Raw genomic sequence first — 13,613 nt, forward strand, 5'->3', positions numbered from 1 at the left:
CTCAAAAGCTCACTTCAAGATGGCTATTTTAACATTCGTAATCCTGCTTTCGTTTCTTGAGAAACATTGCATTGAATGTAATGACCATATGAAGAGAGAAAAAAAACACCACTGAAAGCCTTTTGTCTCCACCTTTGTTCTCATCTTATGCACTGTGTGTTTTGCATGATTCAGTAGTAACAAGCCATTAGCATTATTGCAATTAATTTCATTGTTTTCTTGATAATTTATGACAGTGAAACTAAAGAGAAATTGGGAAGCTTGCGAGGTCACTATTGTAACAGACTGTGGAGCAATGATCAAGGAAAACTAGAAATCAGCAGTTCAATTGGGTGTGTGATTTGTTTCTCATCGGTATGCATGCCCCAGAATATGACAGTAGTGCTATAGCATGTCATTGGCATATTGAGCAGCACACATAAGTAAAATATGCTGTGCTTGTACGTGTCGTCATCTTGAAGTGCGGTCAGCTGAAAGCCGAGACATTTTAACTACTAATGCATTTTGGTGGGACTGGCTTTATGGCACTGGATTTCTTACATGCTAACGACAAAAACAGACGATGTCGTAAGATTTAAATAAACTTTACTGACATTTGCAACAGCTTTTGAAACGACACATAAAATGCACATGCACTGTGTGATAACATAGAACTTTCATTGAATCTGGAACAAAGCAAAGTTAAATAAAACACTGGGGTATGGAGTGCATGTAGATTGCTAAGTGATCGGTACAGCTGAGAGGACTGAGTGGCGAATTTGCAGTATGCTAACACTGCAAGCACAAAACCCAAGTGTAGCTTTTTGTAAGCAGCAGTGGTGTACAGATTCGTCCACTCTTGCGAGAGATGCTCCACTAGTATTCAAGACATCGCAACTTCAATATTTGTTCAAGTTTGCAGAAAAAGAGATAAGGGACCCAAATGATGACTCTGGCAGATATCAATCAACCAAGTGAGAAATTTTCTCCAGACCTTCATGTCAAATTTAAGGTTCCATCAGTGCTTGAACACTAGTGAGATGTTCTCCTTGAGATTGGAACGATTCTAAGCACATCTGGCGGGAACCGCATGCCTAACAGAGTCGAGGCATCCTGCAACGTCTTTCCTTATGGTTATTTGCAGAAAGACTACTTTGCCTCTTGCAAGACAAGGCTTGATGTTTAAATGACTTGTGACAGTCTGTCCAAAATAATTTATTCGGTCCTTTCGCCTTATGCTTGTCTTAATTTTAACTAACCCTTCAGACTAAGTCATGCTGTCTCATCTGGCAGTGGTCAGGTTCGGTGACAAGATGAACACACATACATCACCAAGCATATTTTGTATTGCCTTCCTTACATCAATGACAATGTTCATGCATGGTTATGCATGGAGGTTGTAAGACCCAAAAATTGATCAATGATTTTCTGGCTTGGCCCGTCTCCAATTCAGGTTTTACACCCGCTGTGCAGATTCAGCAGTTGAACCAAGTTGCAGCCATAAATTACACAGATATTTTTGGCGACCTTTGCCATTCTTGGCCATTCTTAGAAGTTTCAGTATTAAGTATAAAGGAAATCTATGGTTCCTGCCACAACAGGACAGTGTGCCCTGGAACTCTGCTGTAGAAGTTAATGGGAAAGGTTTTGTCTTCGTAGTTTTAATTTCAGGCTCCACACTTGCCTCTGATATGGTAAGGATTCCCCCAGCAAGGAAAAGCAGTGAAGACAGCCACAGTGATTTGAGCAGTGGAAAAGGATTGGCTGTTGGGTAAAGAAAGCATTGTGCACACAGTTCTGTCTGTAGAAGTTAGTGATGCTGGCCAGAGGTACAGCATGTGTAAAGGCTGCCACGACATGTTTCATTTATGCTGTACGGCTCACACTTAATGTCACTCGCAGTTGAAGTCGTAGTTCAACTGCACAGAAGCCACAGCAAATTATGGCAAAATTATTTTTTAATAATTACTGAAAACTCTTCCAATAACTTTGTGACTATAACCGCACGGCAATGATGTCATTGTAGTGCACATCATTCACTAATTCCAAGTTTGGAGCAACGCCACAAAAGATTTTGTCACACACATCCCTTGAGTATGGCATGCAGGTTCAAGCATATCTGTTGTATTTCTCAATAAAAGTTTTGCCCTTTTTGGCTGATGACTATAAGTCTATATATACATTTAGGTCTGGTAACATTACTTTGGTTACACTCCTCACTGCACCGACATACCATTGGCGGTCGATATCACTAGCATAGAGGTGGTTAAAAGCCTGAATACCTTCATGAGCCAGAACAGCTGCAGCAATTCATATGATTTATGAGTATTCTTTGACATCCTTTCTTTTTTAATGGATAAGTGCATATATTTTTATACTCTCTGCTGTCTTGTCAAACAGTTATGAGGGCAGTTTCAGCAGCTGATATTTAAAGAGTCGGTTCACAAGAGAGAGTTGCAAACTTCTCTAACGCTTTACTCGGCAAGTGAGCCACTTGTGCTATTGTATTTGCATGAATGTAATATGAGGTTTGACTTGTTGATGCATCAGAAATAAAAATGCAACATTGTGATCATGACACCACTCAACACTGCATTAAGTAACCACAGCCAATGGCTTAGAACAGAAAACGCATTAATACAGGCAGGTGGAAAATTAAGTGGCTGCAGCCTGTTTTTATTCACTGTCTCCACCAAGGCTTTTTTACATCTTTAACAGCCTGTTGGCAGTGAAGCCTAATTATAAAAAGTCAAGAACTTGCCAGTATTCCTTGGTGCTGCTGTTGCGTGCTACGTGGACAAGGCGATATTACAGAACACAAATGGTCTGAACTTGGCTTTCTTCAATAGCTCAAGTGATTGAGGTGGAGGTCAATTCTTTTTAAAATGTTGTCACTTTATACTTTTAAAGTTTGCTAGTGGTTCCTAGTGCGAGCTATAGGTTTAGACAAAAAAACACCAAAGAGAAAAATTTATTATATTCATGCAAATACGGTGCTTTGATTATGTTAATAACGACTCTTAGGAGTTGGTTGTAACCGCAGACAACCTGTGTATGAGACTAATACATCTGAGTATTCGTCAGCTGATTGGACCTCGCTCCAGCATGTTGCACTGGGACGTGCACTTTTGGGGAGGAAACTTGAGAACACTCGTTTAGTTACATTTGTGTCGCAATGACACACAGCAAATTTAGGACAGCACAAGTATTTGGTCCCGTTGGGCCGTTGTTTGCACAGTGCAAGCCTTGATTCTCACAAGGTGCACACGCTGAAACAAGCTGCTTTTCTGTTCTGCAGTTTGTGTCACATCACTTCACAGAAACAATACGAATGACAGACATGGTGGTGAGGCATGGTGTGTATATTACGTCTTTTTGCTTCCAATTTGTATCTAGCCTCATGTGCACACCTTCAGCCATGAAAAATGCATGCACGGGTGACATTGCCCGTAAGGAATAGATAGACCAGCATGAGTTATCAGCAGCTGAAAATGAGAGAACAGCCCAAAGCTGAAAGAAACCCCACACGTTCAGTTGGTGATTGCATCGTTCTAACATTGTTCCTACCATTTTAACCGTTCCCCACCAACACTAAACACAGTCCCTCAGCAGTACACCTACAACTGTCTTTACAGATGATTTTCCACGTACACACACACATACATACACCGGTGACGCGCTTACAATGTTTGAAACACATTCATGGTGAGAGTATCTGAGATGTGCTGCCCAGAGCAGCATACACTGTTTAATTCCTTCTAACAAGAATGCTGACTTGCAAGATTTTTTGTCTTGCATTTTTTTCTCAAACACTGAATCCACTCTGGCGTCACAAACAAGACGTATAGTCTCAAGCACAACACTTAATCAGCGTGCACTATGCTGCACACAGTGTACAGCAATGACACGTCGTCACATCATAGACATTGCCGGACGACAAGCATCTTATATGAGAGCTTGACACACAGCATGTATTACAACATCTTTAGAACAATCTACCACTCTATTATACAAGCTCATCTTTGGAGGCAAGCCTCAGCAACAAAATATTGAGTGTGTTTCCATAACCAAGCAGCTACTGAGCAACCAGGCTCACAGAAACTCTGTTTGCTTGCAAGACACAAACACATTGGAATTTCAATGCACAAAGTTCACAAACAACTATACAATTACCCGCATGTATAAAGAAAGCCGTAAGTACTTCCAAGATTTACAGCAGGCCAATATACTATTAATACATTATTTTGCTTGATGAGGAACGTGTGTCCTGCTGCACGGTGACTCCACAGGCCATCTTTTTATCTATCCAAGGTGCATTCAATGTAGAAATCAATACAACATATGGTTTTGCCAATGATTTCTACCTGCAGCTATCACAGCTGCAATGCTACTCTGCGAGCCAACAATGCCGCACAGCAACAGAGTTTAACATAGTTTTTGTACATGGGGTTGCGAGTAAGGTCTCCTATCATTGTTTAAGAACTGCCCCATTTTACTGCATTGTTTTATGCTTTTTTTTTTCTTTTATTCCTATGTCTGTTATGAACTTTATGTACCATCCAGCATGGCCATTTAGGTGTACTCTGACACCTGTTCAGAAAATGCCAACTGAGATATACAACAGTCCATCTTTGTAATATGTTTGACCAGCGAGGGCTACTAGGTGTCTTGATGAGAAAAGTACAGAATCATTATATGGTAGCCCTCTGGCCTTTGAACTCTTTCCTTCTCAACTCTCCCATACTCCATCACAGTAAATCCCTTCAGCGCTGTCGTAGCTACCTACAAGGTACACTAAGGCTGTGTTCAGCTATGCCGTGATTGATTATTCGATCACCAAAGCATTTTATCTGTACATATTGTGCCCTAACAGGACATGAACAGGGCAGCTGCACACTATTCTGCGTGGCATAAACCGCATTTTAACCTATAAAAACCTACTGCTGCTTCATGTCTCAAGTGGAGTAACAAAAAAAAAATTGTACCTTGTTTCATTCCTTGGAGTGGCACAATTCTTCACAGACACAACTTACAGTATACTTGTTAGTTCCTTAAATACCAACCTATCTCAAACCCAAACTTAAACCTACCTTACTATTCAAAAAACTAGGTGCGGCCTGCACTGGCGACATCGTTCCCACCTACTTCACCATGGATTTCCCCTTGTAAAATTTTCCTTAGCCTCGCCTCACTCGCAAATTATAAGAAAAAATGTCGTTTTCTCTCACTCTTTTCTTTCTTATTTTTGTGTGTGTGTGTGTGTGGCCGCAGCTTGCCTTTGTACCTGTTTAAGCCTTGGGAGACGTCGCCATGAAAACTCGACGTTAGCACAAGCGGGGCATTCAAATACACGTGCTTGGGTCCCAACTTTTAGCACGTAAGTACCATCCAGTCTGAAAATGCAACATCGAAATCTGATCATCTTTGTACGTAGGCACTGCAGGTGCCACGAGAAAGCACCACGCAGGCGAGAACGGTAACACAGCAAGCGTCCGTGTATCTCACTGACTGGGTCTACCTGTAGCTTTCACAGCGCAAAAGGAGACTACTGAGATACAGTATACGGGTCTAGAACATACGACCAACGCATCGACATACCGCGGCTTCGACAGAGGTAAGCTCACATCCACGAAGCCGTCTTCGGACTTCTACCACGTCCAAAACCACGCAAGTGTGTCTACCGGCAGATGTGAGAAGTTAAGCCTTTTTCCAAAACGCGCTTCTTGCGTACTCGCAGAGCGACTGCTCGATACGTTTAAGGGCTTTACCAACACCGCAATGCGAGGGGCGACTAGCGGTGTCAAGAAATCTATCGCGAACACCACCGATGGGCGCCAAGTCGGGCAACGGACTACACCGTTGAATAGCGATACACACCGCGTGCTACGTGGGGCCACGCAGCATACCGCTGCACGCGACTAACGGTGCCGCGCCGTACCGAAAAAGAGACGCCGTGCGACATCGCCTCCCCCCCTCCCCACCCCAAATCCCGTTCGCTGGCGTGCCATGTTCGCGTGCAAGCGTTCTTGGCACGTGTCGGACATCCATCCATCCCCGCGCCCAAGATCGGTCGACGCCAGCCTTGAAGCGCAAAAACGTCCACAGGGCAAGAAAAGCGAGTTACAAGCAGACCGCGCTGGGGGCACTGGAAGCAGAAAGGGACTACGTAGTCAGCGGCACGCGAGCATCACGAGACAGCCGGAAAAAAGAAAAAAAAAAAAAAAGACGAAGACTCGTTCGTTTACAGGCGCGAACTCCCCGTGGCGTGCGCTGCCGCGCGGCGACGATTCGAAAATATTTGTATTCTTTTATTTTTTTATTTATCCGCGGAGGCGCCGGTGAGATCTCGCAGCACCGAGCGAAGAGCAGGGCGGCCCAGCGCGAACATTCTTGCTTCTCGGAGGACGCGAATGCCCAGCTAGCTAGCTCGCTTTCGACCGAAGATGGCGCGAGGGCGGGTTCGACGGGAAACGACTGCCATCACGCGCGCGTCCGCTTTTTTGGGGGAGAGTATTTCGCGCTCCATCGGCCTCGCCCGACACAGGAGGAAGACGCCCGAGGACGCACTGCTGCGATTTCTCGAGGCATTCGCGCGAGGAGCCGCGGGAGGGCACGGCGCGACGCCGCCATATTCGCTTGTTAGCGCCCCTCACCCACCGTCCCTTATCGAGTGCGCGTATCTAGGGGCGAGCGGAAACGTTCGGCGGGTTTTATGACCTCCGACGACGCGGTGCTAGAGAATGTCTCCAGGCAGGAATGATGATGAAGCGCTGAGTATTTGCGACCTGCGGAGTGAATTTGCCGCTACGAGGAGCAAGGTGAAGCTGCGAAAGAGGCGCATGTGTCTACGCCTTCTTTTACCGATCGTCCACAACCATTTGTTTCTGTATAGTCGCAGGGCGCGTCTTCGCTACTATATACACGAAAAAAGAAGAAAGTGGATGTCCGAAGAACTCGGATCAGGGCAAGAGAACTTTGACATAAAAAGCCATGGCGTTACGTCGGATGCCTCAAGAATGTCCTCTAGCGCGGCTGACCGCACTTCGATAAATGTGGTTTACTGCTGTAAGTGAATACAGAAAAAGAAAAGTAGCATCACATATAGATAAAAATAAAACTTAGAGAAAGCTCGAAGAAGCGCACTGCTTCCAGGGTATTAATTCTAAGCCATATCACATAGTGTGCACTTCGCTGACGTGGCTGGTCCACATACAAAATATTCAGAGATGTTTGGCGGGCAGTTTAAAGTGCGATTAATCGAGCATATCTGACAGCGTCGTTGTGCTGTCAGTTGATCACGCATTTGCTCTTTAACGAAAAAAGAAGAAAATGTACGCAACGTGATGACTATGGGCCGCGGCACGGTACCGCGTAATGCGAAGCCAACTATTAAGTCATACGGTACAGTATATACACTGCTCTCTGTGAACCGCTAGCCCACAAGTTTGGGTACAAGCGACCAACTGTTAAACGCGGCTGTCAGTTTAAATTAATCCGGGCATTGCATTTCCTTTGGCTAGACCTTATTGCCGGTCGCTGTGATCACGTGACCTAGCCTTTCCGTTCAATCACGGCGTGCTTCGGCCTTTTGGGAAATGGCGGCAGTAACGTGGTTCTTTCTTTTCCGCACATGTCATGAATTAGCCTTACGCACAGACACATTCATCATAGCCGAGATGGCATTCTCGTATATCAACTCTTTCTGGCGACGGCCAGCAGGGCAACCCCTGAGAACAAAGCATCGGCGCCGCTTCCATGAACAGAAAGTCCACGTTCACGTGACTCCCTTCCTTTGTTTTCAATCTGCCGCAGGCGCGCAAAACTGCTGCGCCTATAGCTAATCGCAGCTGCGTGGTCGTGCATGTACTCCATACACACGCTCAGCTGTTCACAGGTAACGCGGTCGTCCGCTGGGCGCCATTCAGAGGATGGTGCACCCGCAGCAGCAACTTTGCGGGTAGTCCGGCGCGTACGCTTTCTTCTCGTGGCCGAACACGCTGAAGGTGCCCACGTGCGAGCGCCACTCGTAGTACACCGTCGACACCGGGATCACGCGCACCCGCTGCCTCTGCAAAAAAAAAAGGGGGGGGGGGGGGGACACGGCGAATTGTGTAGAGAGTGAGTCAGCCTAACCACCAAGTGCGCCGCGGCTTCGCGATCAGTGTGCGAATAGATACAACACGTTTTTAACCGTTCTGAATCAGTGCTATCGAAAGTGATTGCGCCGGTCTCGGCGGTAATACCGAGGCCTATGCGATGCAGCGCCCAGCAGACCTTATGAGGTGAATGACGGAAAAGTCATTCCAGCGCCACGTATAGCATTCTGCCACGGGACAGCTGGCGCGCGTGCGGTATACGACGGCACACCGTTTTAGGCTGGCTGGAACCTAGGCCCAGACTTTGGCTTCATGCGCGGATCCAGAGGTGACGTGAATTTTCTGATGTGGACGTCACACCAAACCTTAAAATTTGCTTGAGCAGCGCCAACGAACGGCGCGCACGTGACAAACTCATTAAGTCCTTCTTTCTTGCTGTTACTGTTCTTTTACTCTGGAGAGACAAGAAATGTTTAACGATTATTGAAAAGAAACCGTAAAAACTCGCCGTAAAAGAAAACTGGCATGGATGTCGGATTCGGCTCCGGGGCCCGCGAAGTCGAATTGGGAGGCCCGGCATCGTTGTCAGGCTTAATGCAAGATTAGCATTGATCTCGCAAGTAAGTTGTATTTCCGTTCCACAAAAGTGCACGGAGAGTCGTAAGTTTCCCTTCGTGCGCTTTACATTTAAATTCTGTTTGGCGTCGACTATAATACGAATACTGGCCCTTCACTATCGCAGCGCACAAAGCCGGACACAGAGCTCCGTTATTGCTGTCTGTACGCCTCAGGAAATCGGTTGCGTCGAGGCCAGCACACAAGTAAAGCGGCATGCTTGAATGCCAACACTTCTTGTTTAAAAAAGAAATGTATCGTTATAACGCTCAGTAGGAGCGCGAATAAATTTATTAATATCATTAATATTATTATTGAGCATTCGTCGTACCATCAACGTCAATCACCATCTCAATGTCTCAAAGCTGGCGGCATCCAAAGTGCCATCTCTAGCATTGCGCTCAGCTACATACACTATTCATCATGGGCTGTCGGACGTGTCATCATGACGTCGGGCTCACGGACCTTGCGCTGTCCAATAGGAATGTGTTTCGCAAGCCTCAGTTGCATGCGCTTGAAAACAAAACTACCTGCCTCTGTACAATTGTTCTTCAAATCTAACGTGGAAGAGGCCACGAGCATACGGTAAGTAATTAGTCGTCTATCTATATAGCAGCGCCGCATAAATGCAATGGTTGCCTTCTTGTCTTCCCAAAACCTGACTGATGAACCCACTAATTTAGCGCCACCGAACTTCGATTGACGCGACATATTATGCCGACCAAACAGCGTGTATACGTGGGTCGCGCATTCGTTCGGAAGACATATACTTCAAAATTCGCAGCGCGTACGAAAGCCGGGGCGAAAAGTTTTTGAAATCGATCCGACTATACGAGGGGCGCAGCTGCGCAATCGTGTACCGTTGGTTCTGGGCAATAAAAAAACAGGCCCGAAACGACGAAAAGGATACAAGAACGAACAGTTAAGAGTCGCAGGGTTTGTCCAGGTTCTCCCATGCACGATAATGAGCGCTGCACGGAAGACAGGTCAGTCAGTGGGTGCTGGCATGCGTCACTCGTCCGTATATATACATACTCGCTCTATACACGAGAGCACGTCAAAGGATTAGGCGCGCGAGCGCCGAATCCGCCGCCGCGGAGGAGACGGTTGTGCCCGGAGCTTCACAGCGCGCACACTCTGACGAGATGGGGAGAGTGAAGTCGGTCAATAAACGGTCGGTCGCTGCTAGTTAAAAGGGCCTCATCACTCACGGCACGTCCCACGCCCACGCTCGATCACTGTTCGCAACCAGAGCCGCATCTTAGCGCATGTGCGCCCCGTATTTACCGTGGCATCCTGCCATCGAGGAAGGCGGGCCTGCAGCCCGCACGGGCGGACGTGCACGGCACATGCAAACGGAGGCGCGGCGGCGGCGTAAAAAAGAAACGGGAGCACGAACAAAGCGGCGCGTTTGTCCTATACGCTTGCCACTCCTTGGCTCGTGTATGAGCGGCCGTGCGTGGTGCGTACAACGATTCGCGCTGCTTCGCTTGCGCGCGTCTGCAGCGCGTGTAGCAACTCTCTCTCGAGTTTATGCGCGTACATCCTCGCGACAAGGTGAGCCGCGGAGGGCATGCCAGGTAAAAAAAAAAAAAAAAGTTGTTTGGGAATACGTAGCGTTCCTCCATATACTTGTAGTAACCTCTCCAGGCCACCGGCACACCAACGGCATGACGCGTCTTCGTCATACCATAGAGAAAGAAATTTCAACTCTATGGTCATACTATGGTCTCTAGTCATACGCCGCGTGCAGCCGGCCAAAAAAAAAAGAACCGCGATAAGGGCGCCGCGTGGTAGGTGATTCGCCCACGCTAGGTGTCCGTGCGAAGAGGCGTCGACTGTTAAACATTTTAGTTTTGTTTTTTTGTTTTCTGTGGCCAGCAGAATCTGAAGGGCAAGCTGAACTCCGCCAGCCACTCCACGCTGACCCTCTCATAAATGAGAATGGTCCGCCCGCGGTCTCTTGGTCGCGTCTCGTATTTTGCTGACTGCACGAGCGCGGTCACTTGCGTTTAGCTCCATTTGCGGCGGCAGCCGTCCCGCAAGCAAGCAGAAGCGATAGCACACCTATAGGACGTCGATCATTTGACTACCAGATGTTCGCCATCGTATACACACCGCGCACTCGACTTTTCGGTTATCAGCTGAAAACTGACAGTTAAACTCCGTATAGTTACGGGACAGCGTGCCACGGTCCTATAGATGCATGCGTACAACAGGTCGCCATTCCAATCCGTACAACATTCCACGGTGAGAAACGCGGATGCGTTTAAATGAAGAACATGCATTAGTGAAGTCGGTATGGAAAGTGCACGGGCCAATGACAGGGAAGAGAAAGGTGAGTAACACCGGAGTCCTTCCATGGATGGACTCTGGTAAGTTTCATCAGAATGGTGAAAATTAAGAAGCAAATGCACAGTTCTGCACACACTATACGCACATGCGTTTCAGGTGCTCATTGGTGAACAGTGTTCGATGCTACCAGAGTCTGTATGAAATGACTCTGAAGATCAGGCAGTATACCATACCATATATTTGGACTGATCCAATGTCTACGACTCTCTATAGAGACATTATAATGCATCTATTATGTGTGGACGCTAGACGGTAAATCCATTTAAGGCCTCACGCATGTAATCGAGTATGTTCATACAATGGCTGTAGGTCACCTACAGGCAAGTGAGAAAATAAAATGCACGAGAGAGCGAAGCTTTCTATAGACTATACCTACTGTTGCGGCCTGTGGTGAGCGTCTCAGGAATGCGCATCGCCATAGTGAGACGTAACACTACGCACCCACTTCATAGGACACATTTTCATAGAAGGACACATGCACTGGCATGTTCCTGCCAGTCAACTAAATGCAAGAAACTGGCTGCGTACTCGTCGCTCACCAGACTTATGAATGCGATCTGCATTATAAACTTTACTCGTTAAATTGCCGCTATACAGAAGCCAGGGCAGCCTCTTTTGCAGTTGGCTGCTAAACCCCAGCTCTTGACCATCTTCCAGAAAGACTACCAGTAAAGCCCGATGCCGAACTGTTTAGACTGTGCGCTCTCGCTTTCTGCGATCAATGTCACCTCTCCAGTCGCGCAGACAGTGAAACCGCCGGCGCTCAACGGTCTGCTAGAGGGTTCTCGATTCATCGAGCAGTCGTGAAGAGCTTCTATACACACGCGCGGCCAACTAGACAGCTCACTAATTCACTCGCTCACTCCACTCGCTCAATCACTCATGTTATAACGACGTTCAACAATTATTTTTCGTGCGGCGGCGGCAACGTGCGGTGGTATGGTCGAGGCACAGGAGCAGCTCAGGAGAGCTGGAACAACCAGCGTCGGGTACATGTGTCGGATATAGCGAAAAATATAAAAGAAAAAAATTGTGTATAGCGTGGAAATTTCGTGGGATACAGCGAAGGCGTTTGCAAAGCCCTAATTAGATTTCGAGCAGTGGCAAACCGGGACCCTCAGCACTTCCCAAAGAGTCAGAGCCCCTCTGCGTATACATGTTTCGCTGTCTTTAATGTACAAATTGCTCGGATTTGCATACACCTGCAAAACCCTTTTCTTCTATTCTTTTTTTTTCCCCACTTTCACTTGCTGCAGCTCGCTCATTCACCGGTTCGCTCGCTTGTACCTGCAAAAATTACCGGCTCCCCGGTTTCCAAAAACGCACGAGCATAATCGTCGCAGACGCCAGTAATTAGGCAGTCCGCCCACGGAGCGTGCTTCCATGGCGCCGAATCCGACACGCGGCACGGGCTCCGCACGCCGTTGTTTCATCCGCTTATACACGGAGAAGGCACGGTATACGCGTCGCCGAAGGAAGAGTGCTCGAGGTTGCGCGTTCGCGTCGTCGTTCGCGTGGCGTGCGTAGGCGCGTGCGAGCGCTGCCGGCACGCGTTTGCGCGTCACTTAAAGTTCCGCGGCTGCACTGCTGCTGCTCGTGGCGGGGATCGCGCGTGGCGAAACACGGTGTGTGTGTACGTATATGCGGCCACGCTCGATTCGACACGCTTGCGTAGCCGCCGGACACAAGGACGCACCGTGATGTGCGCGCCCTGCCGCCGGGCATGGTGCACGAGCGCCCGCGCAACAGCACGCAACGCGTGCATAGGGAAAACGAAGGTTGGCAGGACGGGGGCCCATGCTAGGAGCAAGGTCTGTATGGCAATAGCTTACTGGCGGCATCCACTTCTAGACCTATAGCATTTCTGTCGGAAAGGCGTTTCTAGTAAGGTAATTTCAGTAATAATAATAGCAAAGAAAACGATAGTGGCTAAAAAACAGTAATACAAAAGACATATGCCTGATTCTAAATAGCACTCATCGGGTTTCTCTCTTAGCTATTCGCTTTCTTTTTGTCTGTTCTTTTTTGGTGATGGTACATGTTTAAAAGCAAAGCTTAGCTTTGGAAGACGTTGAATCGGATTCGAATCCCGAGACGGGGTCTAAAGATTTAGAAAACTGCACAGAAGCGCCGTAGTGGAATGGTCCGCATTAATTTTTTGTTTTACCACCGGATTAATTTTTGGTTATCCAACGTGCATTCGAAGCCCGGCACAAGAGCGCTTTTCTTTCTTTCTTTCTTTCTTTCTTTCTCTCTTTCTTTCTTTCTTTCTTTCTTTCTTTCTTTCTTTTTTCTCACTCTGCCTTCATCAAAATGCCGCGGCCGGGAATCGTACCCGCGACCGACCTCGTGATCATCAGCAAAACGCCCAAGCCACAAAGCCACCGCGGAGTGTTTCAGGTATACGTCGTCATTGAGGTAAGGAAGTGTGCTATACGTCCAAATTAACTTTGTCCACGACGGGAAATTCATACCGCGGATACCTCAGTGCGTGTTCAAACAAACGCTTTGCGTATGCGGCCCCGTCGGAAAGCAACAGCCGTCGCCCGCAATCGAACCTCGTGGTTG

At 47.5% G+C, this 13,613-nt stretch overlaps 1 protein-coding gene across 2 annotated transcripts in view; it reads right to left on the minus strand.

Annotated features, from left to right (window-relative positions):
- Window positions 1-568: 568 nt before the first annotated feature.
- LOC126522711 (protein SSUH2 homolog) overlaps window positions 569-13,613 on the minus strand; it is a 66,670-nt gene continuing 53,625 nt past the window's right edge. For both annotated transcript variants that reach the window (XM_050171498.2, XM_050171499.3), the window contains one exon: window positions 569-8,047. In XM_050171498.2, the coding sequence (XP_050027455.1) occupies window positions 7,901-8,047 (147 nt within the window). In that variant the 3' untranslated portion in view covers window positions 569-7,900. The remainder of the gene's footprint in view (window positions 8,048-13,613) is intronic.

This window comes from Dermacentor andersoni, chromosome 6, assembly GCF_023375885.2.
Source record: "Dermacentor andersoni chromosome 6, qqDerAnde1_hic_scaffold, whole genome shotgun sequence".
In the NCBI taxonomy this organism is placed as follows: Eukaryota; Metazoa; Arthropoda; class Arachnida; order Ixodida; family Ixodidae; genus Dermacentor; species Dermacentor andersoni.